The 27,140-nt window shown below is 41.9% G+C and overlaps 1 protein-coding gene across 2 annotated transcripts in view; it reads left to right on the top strand.

The window, feature by feature from the left end:
• ttc12 (tetratricopeptide repeat domain 12) overlaps nt 1–7,724 on the top strand; it is a 35,403-nt gene extending 27,679 nt beyond the window's left edge. For both annotated transcript variants that reach the window (XM_041873770.1, XM_041873774.1), the window contains one exon: nt 7,224–7,724. In XM_041873770.1, the coding sequence (XP_041729704.1) occupies nt 7,224–7,293 (70 nt within the window). In that variant the 3' untranslated portion in view covers nt 7,294–7,724. The remainder of the gene's footprint in view (nt 1–7,223) is intronic.
• Nucleotides 7,725–27,140: the final 19,416 nt, after the last annotated feature.

Here is a 27,140-nt window from a genome sequence, read left to right on the forward strand (position 1 = left end):
ACCCATTGCTGACAGGTGTATAAAATCGAGCACACAGCCATGCAATCTCCATAGATAAACATTGGCAGTAGAATGGCCCGTACTGAAGAGCTCAGTGACTTTCAACTTGGCACCGTCATAGGATGCCACCTTTCCAACAAGTCAGTTTGTCACATTTTTGCCCTGCTAGAGCTGCCCCGGTCAACTGTAATTGTTGTAATTGTGAAGTGGAAACGTCTAGGAGCAACAACGGCTCAGCCGGGAAGTGGTCGGCCACACAAGATCACAGAACGGGACCGCCGAGTGCTGAAGCATGTAGCGCGTAAAAAACGTCTGTCCTCGGTTGCAACACTCACTACCGAGTTCCAAACTGCCTCTGGAAGCAACGTCAGCACAATAACTGTTCATAGGGAGCTTCATGAAATGGGTTTCCATGGCCGAGCAGCCACACACAAGCCTAAGATCACCATGTGCAATGCCAAGCGTCGGCTGGAGTGGTGTAAAGCTCACTACCATTGGACTCTGGAGCAGTGGAAACGCGTTCTCTGGAGTGATGAATCACGTATCACCATCTGGCAGTCCGACAGACTAATCTGGGTTTGGCGGATGCCAGGAGAACGCTACCTCCCCGAATGCATAGTGCCAACTGTAAAGTTTGGTGGAGGAGGAATAATGGTCTGGGGCTGTTTTTCATGGTTCGGGCTAGGACCCTTAGTTCCAGTGAAGTGAAATCTTAACGCTACACCATACAATGACATGCTTCCACCTTTGTGGCAACAGTTTAGGGAAGGTCCTTTCCTGTTTCATCATGCCAATACCCCCGTAAACAAAGTGAGGTCCATACAGAAATGTTTTGTCGAGATCAATGTGGAAGAACTTGACTGGCCTGCACAGAGCCCTGACCTCAACCGCATAGAACACCTTTGGGATGAATTGGAACGGCGACTGCGAGCCAGGCCTAATCGCCCAACATCAGTCCTCGCAACAATGTTCCAACATCCAACACCTTCACAGAAGATTGGAGGCTGTTATAGCAGCAAAGGGGGGATCAACTCCATATTAATGCCCATGATTTTGGAATGAAATGTTCAAAGAGCAGGTGTCCACATACTTTTGGCCATGTAGTGTGCGTGTTTATGCCTTCAGAAGTCTCTTAAGAGCTTTGCACACCTAGATTGTATAATATTTGGCCATTATTATTTGTTAGATTCTTCAAGCTCTGTCAAGTTGATTGTTGATCATTGCTAGACAGACATTTTCAATTCTTGCCATAGATTTCCAAGCCGATTTAAGTCAAAATTGTAACTAGGCCACTCAGGAACATTCAATGTCGTCTTGGTAAGCAGCTTCAGTGTAGATTTGGCCTTGAGTTTTAGGTTATTGTCCTGCTGAAAGATGAATTTGTCTCCCAGTGTCTGTTGGAAAGCAGACTGAACCAGGTTTTCCTATAGGATTTTTCCTGTGCTTATCACTGTATTATGTTTCTTTGAGGATAAATTCAGCCACTATTTATTGTTGAACTCAATAGGTTTTGTCTGGCTAATAGCCTACACAAATGGGCCGCAATATTCAAGGTAAATTAAATCCAATTAAATTAAATCCAACTTGAGAGACTCCCCTGGTCTCCTGAAGTCCTCTTTTCTGTGTCTCTGTCTCTTGTTCTCTCTTTCTCTTAGAAAAAGTATCTGTGTGTCTGTGCTGCTGTCTTTCTTTGTTTCTGTCTAGAGGCCTGTTTGTAGCTACAGTATGCGACGGCGTCGCTTTGCATTTTTGTGTGCAAATGTTTTCACCACGGCCTGACTGTTTTCTATACTGAGTATTGCCAACCAAGACGGTCTTTACTGAGACAGTGTGCATTATATGTCCATTGTGCTGTACACATTTTAAACTTAGTCTTGAATGATGCATGCCAAGATACACCAGAGATAATGGACTGTTGATATTGCAACCACACAACTCAAATGCCGGTTCACCAGTATGAACAAAATCGCAATCTGCTTTTTTTGTTCAAGCCCTCAAGATAATCTGTTTGCATCTGCCAATTTATTGCCTGTCCAGTATCCAGACGACTTGTCCCCAGAGCTTCCTATACATCTCTTTCTGTATCGTGTTGAGGCCGGCAATTATGAGAGGCTCAATCAAAGATGTTGCACAACTGCTGTATTTGAAGCACCACTCTCTTCTGCCCAGTTTCCCTGATGTTGCTATGGCAATCAAGCTGTTTTTACCATCCTTGTAACTGTCGCTTCTGTGGAGAAGCCTTCATTGGAAGTGTACATAAAACACCATGCCATTACGCGCAAATATGTAAGTTAACCTTCATTTCGACATACAGTGGGGGAAAAAAAGTATTTAGTCAGCCACCAATTGTGCAAGTTCTCCGACTTAAAAAGATGAGAGAGGCCTGTAATTTTCATCATAGGTACACGTCAACTATGACAGACAAAATGAGAAATGTTTTCCCATTGTAGGATTTTTTATGAATTTATTTGCAAATTATGGTGGAAAATAAGTATTTGGTCAATAACAAAAAGTTTCTCAATACTTTGTTATATACCCTTTGTTGGCAATGACACAGGTCAAACGTTTTCTGTAAGTCTTCACAAGGTTTTCACACACTGTTGCTGGTATTTTGGCCCATTCCTCCATGCAGATCTCCTCTAGAGCAGTGATGTTTTGGGGCTGTCGCTGGGCAACACGGACTTTCAACTCCCTCCAAAGATTTTCTATGGGGTTGAGATCTGGAGACTGGCTAGGCCACTCCAGGACCTTGAAATGCTTCTTACGAAGCCACTCCTTCGTTGCCCGGGCGGTGTGTTTGGGATCATTGTCATGCTGAAAGACCCAGCCACGTTTCATCTTCAATGCCCTTGCTGATGGAAGGAGGTTTTCACTCAAAATCTCACGATACATGGCCCCATTCATTCTTTCCTTTACACGGATCAGTCGTCCTGGTCCCTTTGCAGAAAAACAGCCCCAAAGCATGATGTTTCCACCCCCATGCTTCACAGTAGGTATGGTGTTCTTTGGATGCAACTCAGCATTCTTTTGTCCTCCAAACACGACGAGTTGAGTTTTTACCAAAAAGTTCTATTTTGGTTTCATCTGACCATATGACATTCTCCCAATCCTCTTCTGGATCATCCAAATGCACTCTAGCAAACTTCAGACGGGCCTGGACATGTACTGGCTTAAGCAGGGGGACACGTCTCGCACTGCAGGATTTGAGTCCCTGGCGGCGTAGTGTGTTACTGATGGTAGGCTTTGTTACTTTGGTCCCAGCTCTCTGCATGTCATTCACTAGGTCCCCCCGTGTGGTTCTTGTGATCATTTTGACCCCACGGGGTGAGATCTTGCGTGGAGCCCCAGATCGAGGGAGATTATCAGTGGTCTTGTATGTCTTCCATTTCCTAATAATTGCTCCCACAGTTGATTTCTTAAAACCAAGCTGCTTACCTATTGCAGATTCAGTCTTCCCAGCCTGGTGCAGGTCTACAATTTTGTTTCTGGTGTCCTTTGACAGCTCTTTGGTCTTGGCCATAGTGGAGTTTGGAGTGTGACTGTTTGAGGTTGTGGACAGGTGTCTTTTATACTGATAACAAGTTCAAACAGGTCCCATTAATACAGGTAACGAGTGGAGGACAGAGGAGCCTCTTAAAGAAGAAGTTACAGGTCTGTGAGAGCCAGAAATCTTGCTTGTTTGTAGGTGACCAAATACTTATTGTCCACCATAATTTGCAAATAAATTCATTAAAAATCATACAATGTGATTTTCTGGATTTTTTCCTCAATTTGTCTGTCATAGTTGACGTGTACCTATGATGAAAATTACAGGCCTCTCTCATCTTTTTAAGTGGGAGAACTTGCACAATTGGTGGCTGAATAAATACTTTTTCCCCCCACTGTATATGCTACTGGCCTAACTGTTACTCTCTAAGATACTATGCAAGGTGTTGACATAGGTATGGGATTAAGAATAACATTGTAGCGAATTCAAAGGGCACCATGAAAGGGACTGATGCATGCAACGCCATGCCTCTTCACAATCAGTAACGGTAACAAGAGAGTGAACTGCACCATGGCCGTTAGAATGGTATTGCTTTGGGGATACTGGGTGTGTGTGTGTGTGTGTGTGTGTGTGTGTGTGTGCGCGCAAATCGCAGCACAGTGACACCTGTTAAATGTGTATATTAGACCCCCCCCGCCACACACACACACACACACACACACACAGCCCACCCGGCTCTTCCTATGTATGTAACCACACGGACTTGGATGAAATACCTAATCCAAGTCTGTGTGGTTCTTCCTTCTGAAAAGACCCAATCTGTAGCATGACCTCTTCCAGGTTCTAATACTTATAATAATATGGTTCGTATGTGCTAAAAGAGCAATGATTTGCTTGTTCCTAAAGCCAATTCTAAAGTATAGTTTCACCAGGTCATCTAATTCAGGCATTTTAACGGTGGTGCGCACAGCAACAGGGAGCCAGTGAGTCATGCAGTTAAACAAAGCCCCTACTTTAATCTTGAAACATAGCTGCGACTTTATTCTCAAAAGAAAATGTTGGGTTTATTCTCTAAATATTGTCATTTTATTCTCAAAATATTGCCACTTTATTCTCGAAATATTGCCACTTTATTCTCGAAATATTGCCACTTTATTCACACAATTTTATTTATACTTTATTCTCAAAGTATTTCAAGTTTTTATATTACAATCCGTGCCCCCAGAAAACCAAAGTATAATTTTTTATTCTCTTCGCCCTAAACTCTTACTTACAGGTAGTGTGTCCACCTCTGGCTCATTCTTTATGCTGTTCTGTTCTCATTTGCCATAGTTGATACTGTGAGTGGAAATAAGCGAGTAAGTATCCCTTAAAAGTTATTTGTAATAAATACAAGTTATTCAGGATAACATTTTATACAGAACTCTTTATCTTGTTTAAAACACAATTTAAACAACAGAACTTAATACATATTAATACAGTCCCTTGCCAAATGGCTGAAGTATTCACACCCCTTGACTTTTTTCCACATTTTGTTGTTACAGCCTGAATTTAAAATAGATTAAATTTAGATTTTGTGTCACTGGCCTACACACAATACCTCTCATAATTGGAAAACATTTTTTGGAATATTTTTACAAAATGCATTAAAAATGAAATGCTGAAATGTCTTGACTCAATAAGTATTCAACCCCTTTGTTATGGCAAGCCTATATAAGTTCAGGAGTAATAATATGCTTAACAAGTCACATAATAAGTTGCATGGACTCACTCTGTATGCAATAATAGTGTTTTACATGACTTTTTAATGACTCTCTCATCTCTGTACCCCACACATACAATTATCTGTAAGGTCCCTCAGTCGAGCAGGGAATTTCAAACACAGATTCAACAACAAAGACCAGGGAGGCTTTCCAATGCCTCGCAAAGAAGGGCACCTATTGGTAGATAGTTAAAAAAAAAAACATTGAATATCCTTTTGAGCATGGTGAAGTTAATAATTAGATTTTGGATGGTGTATCAATACACCCAGTCACTACAAAGATACAGGTGCCTTTCCTAACACAGTTGCCAGAGAGGAAGGAAAACGCTCAGGAAATTCACCATGAGGCCAATGGTGACTTTAAAACAGTTACAGAGTTTAATGGCTGTGATAGTAGAAAACTGAGGATGGATCAACAACATTGTAGTTACTCCACCTAACTAACCTAAATGACAGAGTGAAAAGAAGGAAGCCTGTACAGAATAAAAATATTCCAAAACATGCATCCTGTTTGCAACAAGGCACTTAAGTAATACTACAAAAAATGTGGCAAAAAATGAACTTTTTGTCCTGAATACAAAGTGTAATGTTTGGAGCAAATCCAACACAACACATCACTGCGTACTACTCATCATATTTTCAAGCATGGTGGTGGCTGCATCATGTTATGAGTATGCTTGTCATCGGCAAGGGAGTTTCATAGCATAAAAAGAAACAGAATACAGTTATAAGCACAGGCAAAATCCTAGAGGAAAAGCTGGTTTAGTGTGCTTTCCAACAGATTGCCAAAAAAAATTGGCAAAGAAATTAACTTTATGTCCTGAATACAAAGCGTACAGTTTTGACTTAAATCGGCTAGAAAATCTATGGCAAGACTTGAAAATGGCTGTCTATGTCACGGATTCAGCCGAGGCTGCCCCTCCTCCTTGCTTGGGCAGGCTTCGGCGTTCGTCGTCACCGGAGTACTAGCTGCTACCGATCCATGTCTCTATGTTCTACTTGTTTTGTCTTAATTGGTCACACCTGTTTCCCATCATGTAGTTATGTCTTCCCTATTTAACCCTCTGTCTCACACTGTGTGTTGTGCGTGTTTGTTCATGTTTTGGTTGTCGTTAGTGTGCAGGTTTGTTCCCTCCCTGCGTGGAGGTTGTTGTTCATTCTTTTACCTACGAGTAAAGTACGCCTTTTGATTAGCTCTGTGTCCTGCACCTGACTTCGCCTACCGCATTACACTGACGCCTTGACAGTCTAGCAATGATCAACAACCAACTTGACAGAGCATGAATAATTTTTTTAAGAATAATGTGCAAATATTGTACAATCCAGGTGTGCGAAGCTCTTAGAGACTTACCCAGAAAGAATCACAGCTGTAATCGCTGCCAAAGGTGATAAAAACACGTATTTACTCAGGGGTGTGAATAATTATGTAAATTAGATATTTCTGTATTTCATTCTCAGTAAATTTGCTAATATTTCTAAAAACATGTGTTCCCTTTGTCATTATGGGATATTGTGTGTAGATGGGTGAGAAAAAAATCATCTATTTAATCCATTTTGAATTCAGGCTGTAACACAATAAAATGTGGAATAAGCCAAAGGGTGTGAATACTTTCTGAAGGCACTGTATATGCTCCTCCTACTGAACTCTGTGGTGCAGTAGACAGCAGCCTTCAGCAAGTTGTTTCTACACTGCTGATGTGGGTGTAGCTGTTGTCCCAACTGATGTGCGATGGCAGAAACAAGTTTAACCTCGAAGTGCTCTAAATTTAACCTGGAAGTGACAGAAAAAAGGCAGAATACCCTATAAATTAAAGGAGACTGCTCTGTGTCTCTACTCCTCTTTTGACTTCCCATGACATCATCCAATTCAGGGGAGCGAAAAGAATAGAATAGGTTCACCCAAAGGTCAACCTAGAAGGACATCATTATGTTTTCTGACATAAATCTTGTCTGTTTGTCTGTTTTTGTTTCTAGGCATATGGCAAAACTCAGAGAACTTCACGGATTGGAGATACTCCACTCCTGTATGAAGCTGATCACATGAGTCTCTCCAACCGACCCCAAAAACGACTCCCAGTCTTTTTATATCAATTTCTTGTGTGTGAGATCAAAGTTCACATATGCCATTTTGAAATGACACCTTTCATTCAGCGTATCACGCTTAACATATCCCGAGGCGGACATGTTTTTAAGTAGCTGTTTCCTAGGCCTTTTTTATTGTAGCACGGTTTTATATTCCCATGTACCCCCCTGTGTTCTGTTGTGTATTACGACAGGTTGCCCAAGGACAATGTAGCTAAGCCTCACACAGGGTTTTTAATTTTCTATTATGAAACACTAACTAGTAAATTAAAAAGTTAATCTCCCTTCCAGCTGGCGTGATATTTAATATGTAAAGTTGAACTTCAAACAGCGTTTAAGATGTTCGGAGAGCTAAGCAGAGTGCAGGCTATTAAAAAATGTATTTCTTTTAAATTGGATTTAGTCGTTTTTGCATTTTATACACAAACAAGGTCATAAACATTAGCAAAGTGTTCAGTTATGTCAAGTTGGCTGGTTCACCCTCTGAATGGCACACATACACAATCCATGTCACAATTGTCTCAAGGCTTAAAAATCCTTCTTGAATATGACTCCTCCCCTTCATCTACACTGATTGAAGTGACATCAATAAGGGATCATAGCTTTCACCTGGATTCACCTGGTCAGTCTATGTCAGGGCTCTCCAACCCTGTTCCTGGAGAGCTACCCTCCTGTAGGTTTTCGCTCAAACTCCAGGTGTTACTAACCTGATTCATCTTATCAACCTGCTAATTATTAGAATCAGGTGTGCTAGATTACGGTTGGAGCAAAAACCTACAGGACGGTAGCACTCCAGGAACAGGTTTGGGCAGTCCTGGTCTATGTCATGGAAAGAGCAGATGTTCCTAATGTTTTGTACACTCAGTGTACATCACTCAGCCATTTCCTAACATACAGTGGGGTTCGAAATTATTGGCACCCTTGATAAAGATGAGCAAAAAATACTTTATAAAATAAATAATACAAATACTGAGCTATATTGTATGCTCCAAAAAAAATGAAAATGATATTATTTTATACTAATACAATTGCTCAGAGAAAGATTTTGTTTAACAAGTAATATTTGTATACTCAAAAAGATAGGGTCAAAAAATATTGTCACCCCTATTGTCAAAGAAGTCAAAAGTTTAGTATTTAGTCACTTTTATTGTAAATAAGAATAGAATATGTTTCTAAACACTTCTACATGAATGTGGATGCTACCATGATTACAGATCATCTTGAATGAATTGTGAATAATGATGAGTGAGAAAGTTACAGAAGCACAAAGATCATACACCCAAGCCATGCTAACCTCTCACCATTACCAATAATAGGGAGGTTAGCATGTCTTGGGTATATTATCTTTGTGCCTATGTAACTTTCTCACTCATCAATGACACAATACATTATTTACCATTCATTTCTATTGGGCACAAAACAATCTGAAACACAACCAAAACAAACTGCAAATGCATCCAACAAGTTTGTAGAGTCACAAGCTTGATGCAGTCATTGCGTGCTAGGAATACTGGACCAAATACTAAACTTTTGACTACTTTGACAACAGGTGTGCCAATTATTTTGACCCCTATGCTTTTGAGATCAAATAGCGATCAACAGCGCCGGAGAAGATGGCTGCCGTTTTACAGCCCTCTAACCAATTGTACTATTATGTGTGTTTTTCCGCGTTATTTGTAATTTATTTTGTACATAATGTTTCTACCATCGTCTCTTATCTGCTCTTTTTTTTCTCAACACTTTTTTTGTTGTTGTTTTATTTTTACTATTTTTACTTTTTTTGTTTAAAATAAATGCACTGTTGGTTAAGGGCTGTAAGTAAGCATTTCACTGTAATGTCTGCACCTGTTGTATTCGGCGCATGTGACCAATAAAATTTGATTTGATTTGATTTGATATTACTTGTTAAACAAAATCTCTTTATCTGAGCAATTGTATTCGTGTAAAATAATAGAATTTACCAAAATGTTTTGCAAATCTTTATCAAGGGTGCCAATCATTTTGGAGGTGACTGCATATTAATCATATATGTGGGGAAATGGCTGAAATGCTCACACTTGACATTGATTTTAAAGAGCATTAACATACTGGATGTGTTTGGGGAAAATGGATTAGGATGATAGTGTATATTGCTGTGGTTTAGGGCTGTTCACGTGAGTATAAGCCCTGGCACTGGGTACACAGCTTGAGGATATATATTCTATCTATGGCATGGAAGACCCACTGCTCTAAATGGATCATTACACTGCATGCTTGTTAACAGCTCTGCATGACTGCCAATCATGTAATAATGTAAAGATTACAAGCATGAGTTTAATTAAAAGGGCAATGCGTTTGTGTTTGTGTGTGTGTATGCTTGCGTGTGTGTCTGGTTGTGTGTGTGTCCCACTCCCTCTTTAATAATGGCATCTTAGAAATGGAGCAACAGTAGGGAAAGGGATACCTATTTACATATCAGCCCCACGATGACTGAAGAGAGAGAAGACCTGGAGCTTGTTCCTTGTTTACAGGACATTTCACTGAAATCTAATCCATGTATCAAAATGAAATAAGCCGAGGAACAAAGCCCTCAGTATGTGATCACACTGGCTGTGTATCTACAAAACTACAGCTCCCACCTGTGTTGGATTAATAGCAAGCTGGGTTTGCAAGCAACACTTTTTTTTGGAAGAATATTCACCTGTTCTGTTATAAACAGGATGAGCAGTCATTTCTATGTAATGCTATTTGTTTTCATTCTCACAGGTATGTATTTGCTTTTTGTGTACCTTTATATGATATATATATGATATATGATATGTTGGTGGGCTCCTTGCTGCTCGCTGCTTGTGGTTTTGCCCTGCAAGGCAATGATGTTAAGCAAAAAAGTATTGGTAAAAGTTCATGGTAGTGATTTTCACTTATTTTTCACTGCAGCTGTTGTTCTGAGGTTACTGAAAGGTTAACAGTAGGCTAGTGGCCTTATTGGCAAATTAATCATGATATTGTCTCTGTTAGGGCTTGATAAATTGCTAGTTATTCGCTACAGTATACAATACATTCCGAATTAGAGTGCATCCCAAATTAGTTTCTTATTAAAGAAGTGACATAGTAATGAATACTGATCTGTTTGGGTCGACTTAATGAACCCAAGCTGGATATTTCGCTATGCATGATTAAATACTTCTCCATTTTGTTAATTGATATGAACCATTTTCATAGCAAATGATTTCCAAGTCATGACGGCGAAAAGACGATTGACTCAGATTGATCTCCTTGTAGTGCAAGCTGAAAATGGAGACCTGCAAGGTTATCCCTATCCGTCACCGCCAGCAGCGGCAGAAGACCCAGTCACTATAGAGTCGGTGTCTAAAGAGCAGAACGACGAAGGTCATGGTGGAGCAGTAACAATCCCCACAGAGAACAGCCACCCCCAGACTGTGGCTGGACGTGCATCCCCAGGGACAGGTATGTTCCATACGCCACATGAAAGGCACAATTTCACGAACGCCACAACTGCTGGAGATGCAATTGCTGCTTCGTCAACTGGAGGCTTTGTTTGGAAAGAGGGCTCCGATTTACCCGTGCCAGCTGAGGACAATACATCAAGCATGAGGTCTCCCACTGAACCAAATCTTGCACGGATCTCTAATTATGAAGAGGCCATTTCCTCTTTCACTGAAGCTAGATTTGAATCAATGAAGAACGGCATTGTGATGCCCGTGGCTCATTTGTCCAATGGCATGGAGGAAGAGAAAGCCTCAGATTTGCTGCTTCTCTCTCTACTTGTTAACAGGAATCAAAGAATCGCTGAGTCTATCACTCTTATGTCCACACGACGGAGGTTGGGAGTACCTATGGTGACTGCCCCTCGTCCTCACATAATTGATAACTGGGCCGAGTCAAATGACATTGAGGAAAAACGAGGCCAAGACGCAGATGAAAATGGGATTTTGGAATTGGAAAGAACAAAATATCCATTGAGTGGGTCAGAATCCATCTTGGGTGACAGAAAGGAAGTTTCTGCGACTACGGAGCGTGTGATGACAAACATGTGTTTGACCTGCCTGCAAGAAAAAAGGCCATCATCAACAGAAAAAATTGCTGTTCTGTCAGCGTTGTTCGACCGAGGCAGCTCACTCAGTCTTGGAGGAAAAGGACATGGAAATATGCTTACTGTAAACTCCAGTCACAACAAGGCCTCAATGCCGAGCTCATTTGAAGTGACAACAAAGAAACAAGAGGACAAAACAGTATTATTTAATGATGCCAAAACATCAAAAAAGAGCACATTTGATTTTTCTGTAAATGTTTTGGATGGGCTAGATTATGACTCCATACCTCCCCTTTCCTCATTAAACTCTGAAATGAATCTCAGTAAAATCAAGTTGAATGATTCATTTGCTAGTACATCTTTCTCAAACTCGGGAACGATTGAAGTCAAGGCAAACACAACCAGAACAGGGCTTCTCATTACAAAGGTGGAAAATAAGACAGTTTCCAGATTGAGTGATATTAGCAAATCGTTTGATAAAAGGTTGTTATCAACAACCAGCATGCCTTATCCTTTAACTTCAGAGATATTTCACACTTTATTATTACCATTGAGAGATAAAGAAGAAAAAATATCTGGGAAGACTGTGAATCTCAGAAACCAGTCAAAATCGGTATTTCTCACCGAGGGCAAGACAAATGATGCTCAAATCCAAGATAATTCATCTGTAAAACTACAAAGCATATCATCCAGTTTACCTCATAGTTTTCTTAGCAATCACACATTGGCGGGTGTTGAAATTACAAATAAGGACACAGAGTTGAGTTTTGAAGATGGAGGAGGGGAAGGGCAGGAGCATGCTGTTGGGCAAGTTATGACAATTCCTCTCACCAATGCTCCATTTGCTTCTGTCCATGGACTCTCTGACCAGAACAATGACTCCAACAGTGGGGTTAATGACCCCAACAGTGGGGTTAATGACCCCATCAGTGGGGTTAATGACCCCAACAATGGATCAATAATAAGGGGTACGCAAGACTCATTTAATTATCTCGTTAACCAAGCTCATGAAATAATCACATCAAAAAGCCACATCACTGACCACATTGACGAATCACCCTTGCCTGTGAGAATGTCATCAATCAAAAGCCAAAGTGCAACAACATCCTTCCACTCTACGAGGCGGACCACGCCTGCTGTCAAAGTTCCTCCTGCCTCTCAGGCTCTGACAGACAGTGTGAAATCTTTGATGTCTGTGTTGACTACCACTGGCCACCTGTCAGCACAGCCCAGTGTTCTGTCCAAAGAGCAGCAGCCTATGAGCCCCCTGCCAGAAGTCTCTCACGCGCAACATGCATCTGTAACTACCATGAGAACACTGTTGAAAAAGCCAGATTCTAAGATTGCCGACAATGTAAACAGTATCGATAAACAGACTGCGCCTCCCGTTGTTTTGTCACAGACAGTGAAGACAAGTGCTAAAGTAAATGCTCAGTTGCCAACAACACCAGAGAAAGGAGTTATGTTTTCCACAACACTTATTTCAGAAACCACAAGCAAGTTAGACATTCATATGTCCGCCATGACGACGACAACAACAACACACATTGACGTGAAAAGGTCAACCGAACAAAGACTTGCAGTAGGTCGCAGTGACATCAAGTCGAGTGGTGACACCTTTCGAATCTTTGCAGACAGTGCTGGGAACCTTGAAACTCCTACATCTCCGCCTCACGTTAATCAGAACGTGGATGACTCGAAAGAATCAGAAAATGTGAACATACTAAAGCTGAAAAACAACAAAGGACAGGAGTCTGACTTCTCTCAGCCTCAAGGTTTTCTTGAGGAGGTGACAGACATGACAATGGACGAGAGCAGTACTGTTCACCATGGAATAATGAAAACCACAGAAAGACTGGCTAGAGAGGAAAACCGCCCTTCTGAAAACATGTCTTCCTCCCATCTTTTAATTAAACTGTTGGGAGCAACAGCACACAGAGACATTCATCGGGCTGAAAATCACTCTGAATCTCTGGAAGAAGAAAATTGGTCATTCTCCAGCCAAGCGCTAAGTCATAAAATACCAGTGCAGACTGTGATAACCCCAAGCCAGACACTATCACGAATGGTATATTTTAACAAGAAACCACAACAATTCTCTACCCATAAGGTCATGCTTACAAAATATGCCAATGCATCAACAAAACATAAGCAAAGCAATCAGCAAAGACACCCAACAAAAGGTAAAAAACAAGTATTTATGACGACTTTCTCGCAAAGCACAGTCCCAGGCCCTCAAAATCAAATCAGAAATGTGAATGTAACATTTAACGTCTCTCCAGAGATTGTGAAATCAACATTTTCTACACCTAACAGTGTTGGAAATCTCTATTCACTTACCGCTGCAAAATCAGTAATCACAGTTGGGCAGTCAACTGTTCAGCCTAATTTTGCAATAAAGACATCTACTTCCCACACATCAATAATTCAACATGTTTCAGCTCAAAAGCATCAAATAAGCACTTCGACATCAACAACATCAGGAAACTCAGTCTCTCAGTCCATGACTGTTGGAAAACATCGGCAGCGTGTGCAACCGGCAGCACCTCTCTTTGACATTGCTGCAGAGGACATCATGACCTCTGACATCACTGAGGCATTAAAGGGGAGCCACCTCATTCCCTTTCTACCGCCTCGTCCGTATAATGACACATCGACTAGCCCACCCACCAACAATTACTCGCCCACAGGGCCTCTTACCGCCAACCTGGCTTCGCATCATCGCCAAGGGCAATCTTCTTCTGAGATAATGCCTTTCGACGCTTCGTCTCGAAGCCAATGGGACTCGTTTACAGATTCGGAGAAGAAAGAGGAACGGCATTCAAATGCCTCACATGCTTCTGCCGATAACGAGCAAATAATCCCCTCAGAGGCTCCAATAGTGCGTGAAGTGAAAAGCGAGCAATCTGGGTTTAGCACACGGCCGGCGCCATTCACAGCCGATAGCTCAGCTGGCACCAGCCACATTAACTTAACTCAATCACGACCTGATGAGACCATGGGATTGAGGGATAAGAAACCCCACCTGTCAAATGCACTACTGCACCAGACCACTAATGCGGTCGGGAATGACCATGCTTTGTCTGGAGTAAGTTCAGCCCACGAGTCTGGTAGAAAGCTGCTGGGGTCTGGGAGTGATTCCGATCCATTGGCCTTGCACCAGAGGATGGGGTTATTATCGCCTGATCTCCTCACTGGGTAATTATCACAGGATATTTAATTTAATTAACAAAATAATGTATTATGATATTAAAAAGTGCATTCTAATATTAACATTCAACATTAGTTAATCAAGTTATTTGAATTGAATTGGATAGGTGGTAACACTTTACCTTAAGTTACCCCTATACCTATGGAACTACACAGTAATAACAATATTTTTTAAACATGGATTTGCATTACAACTGCTTTGTAATTATAGGTTTCATGTTTGTTCTAATCTGTTTTCAGATTAGCGGTAATTTCCGATGATATTTGTGGCACTGGCAACTACACGGCCGAGATGAACTTGAACCTGGAGCGCAACGTTCTGCCCGGAGACTTTGTCCCAGCTCTGGGGATCCTCCATGTGGTAATCAACCTGAAAACCAACAACAGCCAGGTGAACCTGGAGATAAAGTCCTGCTGTCTCTCGCCCACTGTTCAGCTTGATGAATTCAACACCACTTGCTGTGTGTTTTCCAGGTAGGTGTTCATATTGTTGTGTTTCATACATGGAATATCTCCAACAGCCCTACTACCTACAGCTCCAGAATGGGACTAAACTGTCAATGCTGGCAAACATTCCAATCAAGTAAATAATGTACTAAATCAATCCTGCTTGATCCAGGTTACATACACCTTAGCCAAATACATGTAAACTCAGTTTTTCACAATTCCTGACATTTAATCCTAGTAAAAATTCCCTGTCTTAGGTCAGTTAGGATCACCACTTTATTTTAAGAATGTGAAATGTCAGAATAATAGTAGAGAGAATGATTTCTTTCAGCTTTTATTTCTTTCATCACATTCCCAGTGCGTCAGAAGTTTACATACACTCAATTAGTATTTGGTAGCATTGCCTTGAAATTGTTTAACTTGGGTCAAACGTTTCGGGTAGCCTTCCACAAGCTTCCCACAATAAGTTGGGTGAATTTTGGCACATTCCTCCTGACAGAGCTGGTGTAACTGAGTCAGGTTTGTAGGCCTCCTTGCTCGCACACGCTTTATCAGTTCTGCCCACACATTTTCTATAGGATTGAGGTCAGGGCTTTGTGATGGCCACTCCAATACCTTGACTTTGTTGTCCTTAAGCCATTTTGCCACAACTTTGGAAGTATGCTTGGGGTCATTGTCCATTTGGAAGACCCATTTGCGACCAAGCTTTAACTTCCTGACTGATGTCTTGAGATGTTGCTTCAATATATCCACATAATTTTCCTCCTTTCCATTTATTTTGTGAAGTGCACCAGTCCCTCCTGCAGCAAAGCACACCCACAGCATGATGCTGCCACCCCCGTCCTTCACGGTTGAGATGGTGTTCTTCGGCTTGCAAGCATTCCCCTTTTTCCTCCAAACATAACGAAGGTCATTATGGCCAAACAGTTCTATTTTTGTTTCATCATACCAGAGGACATTTCTCCAAAAAGTACGATCTTTGTCCCCATGTGCAGTTGCAAACCGTAGTCTGGCTTTTTTATGGCGGTTTTGGAGCAGTGGCTTCTTCCTTGCTGAGCGGCCTTTCAGGTTATGTCAATATAGGACTCGTTTTACTGTGGATATAGATACTTTTGTACCTGTTCCCTCCAGCATCTTCACAAGGTCCTTTGCTGTTGTTCTGGGATTGATTTGCACTTTTCGCTCATCTCTAGGAGACAGAACACGTCTCCTTCCTGAGCGGTATGATGGCTGCGTGGTCCCATGGTGTTTATACTTGCGTACTATTGTTTGTACAGATGAACGTGGTACCTTCAGGCGTTTGGAAATTGCTCCCAAGGATGAATCAGACTTGTGGAGGTCTACAATTTATTTTCTGAGGTCTTGGCTGATTTCTTTTGATTTTCCCATGATGTCAAGCAAAGAGGCACTGCGTTTGAAGGTAGGCCTTGAAATACATCCACAGGTACACCTCCAATTGACTCAAATGATGTCAATTAGCCTATCAGAAGCTTCTAAAGCCATTACATAATTTTCTGGAATTTTCCAAGCTGTTTAAAGGCACAGTCAACTTAGTGTATGTAAACTTCTGACCCACTGGAATTGTGATACAGTGAATTATAAGTGAAATAATCTGTCTGTAAACAATTGTTGGAAAAATTACTTGTGTCATTCACAAAGTAGATGTCTTAACTGACTTGCCAAAACTATAGTTTGTTAACAAGAAATGTGTAGAGTGGTTGAAAAACGAGTTTTAATGACTCCAACCTAAGTGTATGTAAACTTCCAACTTTTTTTTTTGCTGTATACAGACAGCACCTCCCTGGGCTTGCTTGCTGATGGTCTTATCGCAGAGAGGCAGCATTTCTGGGACGGATGGCAAATTAAACACTTAGAGAGCACATAGCAAAAAAAAAAAAAAAACACAACCCCTAATATCTGCCAACAGTGAATAAGCTCTTTAGCTGTGGACTACCACCGCTGCCTATATCTGAACAGGGAAGTTGTATTTAAAGGAAAAAGTGTTGACAAGGAAGAGTGGTGTCTTTTTAATCTCCCAGTTATAATGGGAATTGAAGGACAGCGAAACATGTCTCCTTGCAGTCAGGTTTGCTCCCAGACCTTTCTGAATTCTGCTTAAGTCAGCTGAGTAGCCTATGGTTTCCAAAGATCCATCTTTTAAGTCTGATAAATCCCTGAATTATTTCTGAATATGCTTTTATTGAACATGACTTGCTTAAGATCATATCGCATAAACACATCCTCATAACAGTTTTAGGAGAGGGGTTATTCATGCAGACTCATAACCTCAAATGGCAAGGCCTTCACGATCAATAGGAACAGGAAGTCAATGATAACCACCAAATCCATTGTTCCGCTCTTCTTTACTTTGTGTTGACTTGCTGTTGTCGGAAACATTTGTGACGCCTGCTATTTGAATTACACTCACTATCAAATTCACTTCAAAACAAAGTTCAGTGTTGTTCCTATCACATGTCCTGTGAACGTTTTTATGCCGCTGCCGACCAATACTCAACCCCCCTCTCAGTCCCACAGTTGTTGTGATTTGTTGTGGGAACTTCCAGGTTACCGCTGAACCCGCGAGGAATCAGGCTGTTACCCAGCATCCTGTCAAAACGCGCCAGCTTCACAATCAGTCTCTTCCAGATGATTAATTACTCCATGGCGTACCTACACTGCGATCTGAGCATCTGCCTCAGGAACCATACCGAGTGTGAGAGGGTGAGACTGGGACTGAGCCATTTGGGGAAACAAGGAAACTCTTACTGAGATACTGAGATGGAGACATCCACCCCAGTGGAATAGCTGGAGATGGAACATACTCATAAAGCTAAATATCTCTCAATTTCTGTTGTTTAGCCTGTAGCCTAGCCTAGCCTAGCGTGCCGCGTTCAAGCTGATAATAGGCCTTTATGTGTTGTTTAGTATGTAGCCTAGCCTAGCCTAGCGTGCCGTGTTCAAGCTGATAATAGGCCTTTATGTGTTGTTTAGTATGTAGCCTAGCATATGGCCAAGTGTGCTGCCTTCAAGCTGAAAATAGGCTTTTATGTGTTGTTTGGGGTATATAGCCTTGCATGTAGCCTTCAAGCTGAAACCTCACTATTGTTAGAAGATTCATTATGTGTTGTATAAAATGATTTCTTTCCAGTGACTTTGATATCAAACAACAACAACTGAGGCAACATGTTTGAGGCATATTAATAACAGAGAGATTATGTACAATACACTCTGTACCTGGAAAGAGACCCAGAAACATCCTAATTACCGGTTATCTCCTCCAACTCATAATTTTCCATACACACACGCCATGTTTTTCTCTTTTCTAACTGCAGCAGTGTCTTCAGCACAGAGATCTCTTCTCTGAGGAGGGTCCAGAGGCTATCACCAATCTGAGGAACCGCATATCCTTTGGTCCCATGTTGAAAGGAGCAGAGAATTCTTCTCTCCCAGGGGAGATGGGTAATTATTAGCGTGACTAAGTAATAAAATGTGATCAATCTTTGATAATACGCTCCAAAGATCCTTATCAGAGAGGAAATGAGTGCCTGATGTGTGTAGACTGTGGATGCATCCCAAATGGCACCCTAAAGTAGTGCACTATATAGGGAATAGGGTGCCATTTGGGACGTAACTTGTGTTACTGAATGAATTTCAGATACGGCAGCTGAGATGGAGATGATGCTTGTCATACTGGGGATGGTGGTGGGGTGTTCGCTGATGACGGGGACACTGCTGCTTCTCTGGATGGCCTATAGACGGCGGAGGGCCGATTGGATGGTTTCCCCGGAGTCCAGAGCGTGCTGCGGCTGCCTGCGTAGAGGAGACATGATCTTACCATAACCAAGTAGAAGAAAATGGTCAATCACGTCAGCCTGCAGTCCAGACCCTGACCAGAATCAATCCAATTCAACTCCTATCATACGTGACACCCGGGCAGAGCTTCTGTAGTCTCATATCTCACTCCCTTCACCGATGCAGTCTTACCTTTACACTGTAGTAATATGACACAGAAACACGTGTACTGAATAGATTACCTGATTATCTTGGTCGATTGTTTTGCATGGCAACAATTGCTAATTCACCAAACCAGTGTGCACAATGATTCAAGATTAATTGATGATAAAGAATGTTTTATGACCATGTGAATTTAAACATGATGTGCGTATTGTGTAAACACCATATTAGTATTGCTAGTCTCTTTTACTAAGTCCTCTAAACCTGCTACTGTACTAGTTTGTATAATAGCAAATCTGGAAGTAATTGGTTGTTAAAAAGTTGATTATCCTCTCAATGATTCTCAATCATCATCTCAAGCATGACCTAGAGTTTAAGTCGGAAGTTTACATACACCTTGGCCAAATACATTAAAACTCAGTTTTTCACAATTCCTGACATTTAATCCTAGTAAAAATTCCCTGTCTTAGGTCAGTTCGGATCACCACTTCATTTTAAGAATGTGAAATGTCAGAATAATTGTAGAGAGAATGATTTATTTCAGCTTTTATTTATTTCATCACATTCCCAGTGGGTCAGAAGTTTACATACACTCAATTAGTATTTGGTAGCATTGCCTTGAAATTGTTTAACTTGGGTCAAACGTTTCGGGTAGCCTTCCACAAGCTTCCCACAATAAGTTGAGTGAATTTTGGCCCATTCCTCCTGACAGAGCTGGTGTAACTGAGTCAGGTTTGTAGGCCTCCTTGCTCGCACACGCTTTATCAGTTCTGCCCACACATTTTCTATAGGATTGAGGTCAGGGCTTTGTGATGGCCACTCCAATACCTTGACTTCGTTGTCCTTAAGCCATTTTGCCACAACTTTGGAAGTATGCTTGGGGTCAATGTCCATTTGGAAGACCCATTTGCGACCAAGCTTTAACTTCCTGACTGATGTCTTGAGATGGTGCTTCAATATATCCACATAATTTTCCTCCTTTCCATTTATTTTGTGAAGTGCACCAGTCCCTCCTGCAGCAAAGCACCCCCACAGCATGATGCTTCCACCCCCGTGCTTCACGGTTGGGATGGTGTTCTTCGGCTTGCAAGCATTCCCCTTTTTCCTCCAAACATAACGAAGGTCATTATGGCCAAACAGTTCTATTTTTGTTTCATCATACCAGAGGACATTTCTCCAAAAAGTACGATCTTTGTCCCCATGTGCAGTTGCAAACCGTAGTCTGGCTTTTTTTTTAGTCTGGTTTTGGAGCAGTGGCTTCTTCCTTGCTGAGCGACCTTTCAGGTTATGTCGATATAGGACTCGATTTTCTGTGGATATAGATACGTTTGTACCCGTTACCTCCAGCATCTTCACAAGGTCCTTTGCTGTTGTTCTGGGATTGATTTGCAGTTAGCTAGCTGAGGTCTTGGCTGATTTCTTTTGATTTTCCCATGATGTCAAGCTAAGAGGCACTGAGTTTGAAGGTAGGTCTTGAAATACATCCACAGGGACACCTCCAATTGACTCAAATGATGTCAATTAGCCTATCAGAAGCTTCTAAAGCCATGACATAATTTTCTGGAATTTTCCAAGCTGTTTTATAGGGACAGTCAACTTAGTGTATGTAAACTTCTGACCCACTGGAATTGTGATACAGTGAATTATAAGTGAAATAATCTGTCCGTAAACAATTGTTGGAAAAATTACGTGTCATGCACAAAGTAGATGTCCTAACCGAATTGCCCAAACTATAGTTTGTTAACAAGAAATGTGTGGAGTGGTTGAAAAAAAGAGTTTTAATGACTCCAACCTACAATGAGGGAAAAAGGTATTTGATCCCCTGCTGATTTTGTACGTTTTCCTCAATGACAAAGAAATTATCAGTCTATAATTTAAATGGTAGGTTTATTTGAACAGTGAGAGACAGAATAACAACAAAAAAATCCAGAAAACGCATGTCAAAAATTTTATAAATTGATTTGCATGTTAACGAGGGAAATAAGTATTTGACCCCCTCTCAATCAGAAAGATTTCTGGCTCCCAGGTGTCTTTTATACAGGTAACGAGCTGAAATTAGGAGCACACTCTTAAAGGGAGTGCTCCTAATCTCAGTTTGTTACCTGTATAAAAGTCACCTGTCCACAGAAGCAATCAATCAATCAAATTCCAAACTCTCCACCATGGCCAAGATCAAAGAGCTCTCCAAGGATGTCAGGGACAAGATTGTAGACCTACACAAGGCTGGAATGGGCTACAAGACCATCGCCAAGCAGCTTGGTGAGAAGGTGACAACAGATGGTGCGATTATTTGCAAATGGAAGAAACACAAAATAACTGTCAATCTCCCTCGGCCTGGGGCTCCATGCAAGATCTCACCTCGTAGAGTTGCAATGATCATGAGAACGGTGAGGAATCAGCCCAGAACTACACGGGAGGATCTTGTCAATGATCTCAAGGCAGCTGGGACCATAGTCACCAAGAAAACAATTGGTAACACACTACGCCGTGAAGGACTGAAATCCTGCAGTGCCCGCAAGGTCCCCCTGCTCAAGAAAGCACATATACATGCCCGTCTGAAGTTTGCCAATGAACATCTGAATGATTCAGAGGAGAACTGGGTGAAAGTGTTGTGGTCAGATGAGACCAAAATGGAGCTCTTTGGCATCAACTCAACTCGCCATGTTTGGAGGAGGAGGAATGCTGCCTATGACCCCAAGAACACCATCCCCACCGTCAAACATGGAGGTGGAAACATTATGCTTTGGGGGTGTTTTTCTGCTAAGGGGATAGGACAACTTCACCGCATCAAAGGGACGATGGACGGGGCCATGTACCGTCAAATCTTGGGTAAGAACCTCCTTCCCTCAGCCAGGGCATTGAAAATAGGTTGTGGATGGGTATTCCAGCATGACAATGACCCAAAACACACGGCCAAGGCAACAAAGGAGTGGCTCAAGAAGAAGCACATTAAGGTCCTGGAGTGGCCTAGCCAGTCTCCAGACCTTAATCCCATAGAAAATCTGTGGAGGGAGCTGAAGGTTCGAGTTGCCAAACGTCAGCCTCGAAACCTTAATGACTTGGAGAAGATCTGCAAAGAGGAGTGGGACAAAATCCCTCCTAAGATGTGTGCATACCTGGTGGCCAACTACAAGAAACGTCTGACCTCTGTGTCATGTTTTGCAGAGGGGTCAAATACTTATTTCCCTCATTAAAATGCAAATCAATTTATAACATTTTTGACATGCGTTTTTCTGGATTTTTTGTTGTTGTTATTCTGTCTCTCACTGTTCAAATAAACCTACCACAAAAATGATAGACTGATCATTTCTTTGTGAGTGGGCAAACGTACAAAATCAGCAGGGGGATCAAATACTTTTTTACCCTCACTGTAAGTGTATGTAAACTTCCGACTTCAACTGTAAGACACAAATGACACCACCGATTCATTAACATCTGTCTGCATTACTTAATCATGCACCATTTTACCTAAAATGCTACAACAATTTGTTCCTGATTTGCCACAAGCACAACTGATTAAACAACTTCCACCATGCTCAGATAGTATGGATGACTGGTCCTTTCATACACATGCATGAAAAAATGCTCATTAATATCCTTGTATGCAAAATATGTTGGTACGTAATTCATCACTTCTTAATTGTGTTTGGGAATGTAAACAGAGTTGTGTCCCTGTGCACACCATGTAGATGAGATACGAGTACCCAACTCTCAACAACCAATTAGAGTGCAAAGGAGGAATAAAAGCCAGGGGCCTTACCCAATCAATTCTCTTTGCATGAAAGAGCTTGTTTTAGTGATTGACTGAGGTTAGTATCTATGGACACACTCCTCAGGTAGCCTCTTATGACTCTGCTCTCTGCAGAGATTGGAATCATCATTGGCAGATCCCATCGATGGATCGTTCAGAAGTCAATCCCAATAGTGTGTTAGCAAGCTGTATTGTAGCCAAAATGTCCTTTTGTTGGATAGCCGGAGGCAAAGTCGGTGGTCAGAGGGAGATCTGCCATGGATGCCCTGGTGACAGTTAGTACAGAGATAGCCAAGGCCCTGAAATTATAAGGGGTGATGAATGTTGTGTATTTTGACATTGAGAAAGCTTACGATACCATGTGGAGGGAAGGTTTGTTGATCAAGTTGAGTGCATTGGGCATTGGGGGACGTCTGTATAACTGGATCATGGACTTCCTGTTTGATCAGGTCATACGGGTGAGGGTGTTGTCAGAATTGTCAATGTGGTTTGAAGTGGACAATTGTACTCCTCAGGGAAGTGTGGTTAGTCCGGTGTTGTTCACCCTGATGATAGATTACATATTTAAGGAGGTGGAACAGGGAGTGGGTGTGGCCTTGTATGCTGATGATGGGGCTGTATGGAAGAGGGGTGGGAATGTGAAATATGTGATGAGGAAGATGCAAGAAGCTGTGGGAGTTGTGGGGTTTAGGATGTCTTTGGCCAAGTCCTGCTTTATGGTGTTTTCTAGGAGTAAGGTTAAAGATGTTAGGTTGCAAATATACGGTCAGGATATAGGTAGGGTGTCTGACTTTAAGTATTTAGCGATGTGGTTTGATGAGAGGCTTACATGGAAGAGACATGTTGAGTATATTGAAATTAAGTGTAGGAAGGTGCTGAACCTCATGAGGACAGTGGCAGGATATGATTGGGGGTCAGATAGACAAACACTGTTGTGTATGTATCAGGCATTGATCAGGTCATTTTTGGATTATGGATGCTTTGTATATGGATCGGCAGCCAAAACGGTACTACAGCGCCTGGACAGGATACAGTCAAGGGCCCTGAGATTGTGTGTGGGATCCTTCAGGATGACACCTGCTGAGGCATTGCAGGTGGATAGTGAGGAACTGCCACTGAGGATAAGGTGGGACAAACTTGGATTAGCGTACTGGGCGAGGTTGAACGCGAGTTCAGAAGGACATCCTGCGGTCACGGTAACTGGGGAATGTTGGGAGCGAGGAGTGGGTAAGCAGAGGGCGTACGGGTGGACAATTGGGCAGAAAGTGGTAGAATATGGACTGGGGGAGAGAGAGATAGGGCCGGCAATTGTATTGGGGAACGTTCCTCCGTGGCTGTTTCTGAAACCAAGTGTAGATTATTGTGGGTAGGAGAGAACAGGTTGAGGACGTGAGACGGTGTGTGGAGAGATATACAGTATAGATAATTGTTTTTATTTGTTTTGAAGGATATATACAGATGGTTCAAAGGATGCAGTCAGTGGTAGGGTAGGGGCAGGGGTGTATATCCCAGATTTTAATGTTAGAGTATGTAAGCGGTTAACTGATTATGTGTCAGTGTATGCGGCCGAGTTGATGGCCATGATTATAGGTTTGATATGGGTGGAGGAGGTGAAACCATGGAGTGGTGATCTGCTCTGATTTGGCTGCAGTTGAGTAGTGTGAAGACGGGCAGGTCGGATAGGGGAGACTTGTTTGTGGAGATGATGGTGCTGTCAATGGGATTGGAGAGGATGGGAGTGATGGTAAGCTGACGTGGCTAATAGTGCGGTGAGGAGAGAAGGGGTAGATATTCAGATCCCGTTGGGCCACAGGGAAGTTAAGTCCTTGATCCGGGCAAAAGGTGTCGATCTTTGGCAAAGGGAGTGGGATGCTATTAGTAAGGGGAGACAATTTTATCGCGTGCACCGGTCAGTTAAGGAAGAGGTGGGGAGTATGGGATGTAGGAGAGAGGAAGTTGTGTGGAGTAGACTACAGTTTGGGCACACAGGTTTGCATGCCAGGTTGTGGATGATAGGGAGACATGAAACAGGTCTGTGTGATGAGTGTTTAGTGGTGGAAATGGTGGAGCATGTGTTGATATTTTGTGAACTGTATGATGTAGATAAGGAGAGATTGTGTGAAAGGGTTAGAGAGGCTGGATGGGGTTGGGGTTTGGGTGGTGTGGTGGGGGGAGGAAAGGGGAGGGAAGTAGTGTCTAGGGCTCCATTTCACTTTCTTAGAGGAACAGGACTAATTAAGATAATTTAATGTAGGTAGGCTGTGACTGGCCTCACACTCCAGTACAGTAGGTGGCGGTGTATGCACCTTAAAAGTTGGATGCGATCAGCCAACCCGATCTCAAAGAAGAAGAAGAAGAACTATGAGTTGAACATATTTGTCTGAAAACGAACTAGTCACCAATTATTGTTGCCCATGTTGTTATCATGTCTAACCAGTTGGCTATTGTCACCCGTGTGCACACATGAGCTCCCGAGTCTAGCTAGCGGCATCCACGATTAGCTAACAGTTAGCTAGTTAACGTTAGTTGGCTACTGCCTGGCCAGTGTGAGCTAGCTAGCTACATTTCAGTCACTAGCTATCCTTCTAAATGCAGTGTTCACTGGATAAACTAGCTATGAGTTGAACATATCATGGTGAAAACAAACTACTATAGTAGCAGGTTGTTGCCTATGGTGGAATCATATCTAATCATATCAACAACAACAAAATGGTAACTCTTTTTATTGGTATTTTTTTCAGTTACAGTGTAAACAATGCTTGAAATACAGTACATTGCACATGTGATTTTATACATTCAATATACCATGGGAACATGCTTTTTGAATGAGGTATGAATAGATATGCCCGTACAAAAATATAAAATACTTAAGTAATACTTTCATATCAAAACATTCATTAGAAACAACAAAGTGCACAAAACAAACATGGCTAGTCTTCAAAATGAAGACAGAGAAGTAAAATCAACTTTCTTGCCAACAAACTCAAATAGGCTACAAACTCAGATGTGTATTTTGGTAGTGTTATAGTATCAGGTATTACCCCAAATAATGATGTTATGGCAGTAGGAGCAAAAGGCACTTGTAATACTTTCGATATGGTATCAAAGATGGCAGACCCATAGTTATGTAGAGAAGAGCAGGACCAAAACATATGTATTAATGAAGCAAACAGGGTCGACATCAGGATAGATCTTAGAGAGCCTGAGTTTAGTCCAGTGAGTGCGGTGGAGGATTTTGCATTGGATCAAACCATGTTTGGCACAGACAGAAGAGGAGTGGACACGGTACAGAATATCTTCCCATGTGTCACCAGTAAACTCATCATCTAGATCCTGTTCCCATAAAGTTTTAATAGCTGTGAATGAAGGATTGTGAAGAGAGTACATTTTTTAACCAGGTAAGCCAGTTGAGAACAAGTTCTCATTTACAACTGCGACCTGGCCAATATAAAGCAAAGCAGTGCGGTAAAATCAACAACAACACAGAGTTACATATGGAATAAACAAAACGTACAGTCAATAACACAATAGAAAATCTATATACAGTGTGTGCAAATGTAGTAAGTTATGGAGGTAAGGCAATAAATAGGCCATAGTGCAAAATAATTACAATTATAATTTAGTATTAACACTGGAGTGATAGATGTGCAAAAGATGATGTGCAAATAGAGATACTGGGGTGCAAATAAGCAAAATAAATAATGTAAATAACAATATGGGGATGAGGTAGTTGGGTGGGCTAATTACAGATGGGCTGTGTACAGGTGCAGTGATCGGTAAGCTGCTCTGACAACTGATGCTTAAAGATAGTGAGGGAGATAAGTGTCTCCAGCTTCAGAGATTTTTGCAGTTCGTTCCAGTCATTGGCAGCAGAGAACTGGAAGGAATGGCGACCAAAGGAGGTGTTGGCTTTGGGGATGACCAGTGAGATATACCTGCTGGAACGCATACTACGGGTGGGTGTTGCTATGGTGACCAATGAGCTAAGATAAGGCGGGGATTTGCCTAGAAGTGATTTATAGATGACCTGGAGCCAGTGGGTTTGGCAACGAATATGTAGTGAGGGCCAGCCAACGAGAGCGTACAGGTCACAATGGTGGGTAGTATATGGGGCTTTGGGGACAAAACGGATGTCACTGTGATAGACTACATCCAATTTGCTGAGTAGAGTGTTGGAGGCTATTTTGTAAATGACATCGCCGAAGTCAAGGATCGGTAGGATAGTCAATTTTACCAGGGCATGTTTAGCAGCATGAGTGAAGGAGGCTTTGTTGCGAAATAGGAAGCCGATTCTAGATTTAACTTTGGATTGGAGATGCTTAATGTGAGTCTGGAAGGAGAGTTTACGATCTAACCAGACACCTAGGTATTTGTAGTTGTCCACAAGTCAGACCCTGCTGAGAGTATTGATGCT

The sequence above is a fragment of the Coregonus clupeaformis genome, chromosome 5 (assembly GCF_020615455.1).
Source record: "Coregonus clupeaformis isolate EN_2021a chromosome 5, ASM2061545v1, whole genome shotgun sequence".
Taxonomy (NCBI): Eukaryota; Metazoa; Chordata; class Actinopteri; order Salmoniformes; family Salmonidae; genus Coregonus; species Coregonus clupeaformis.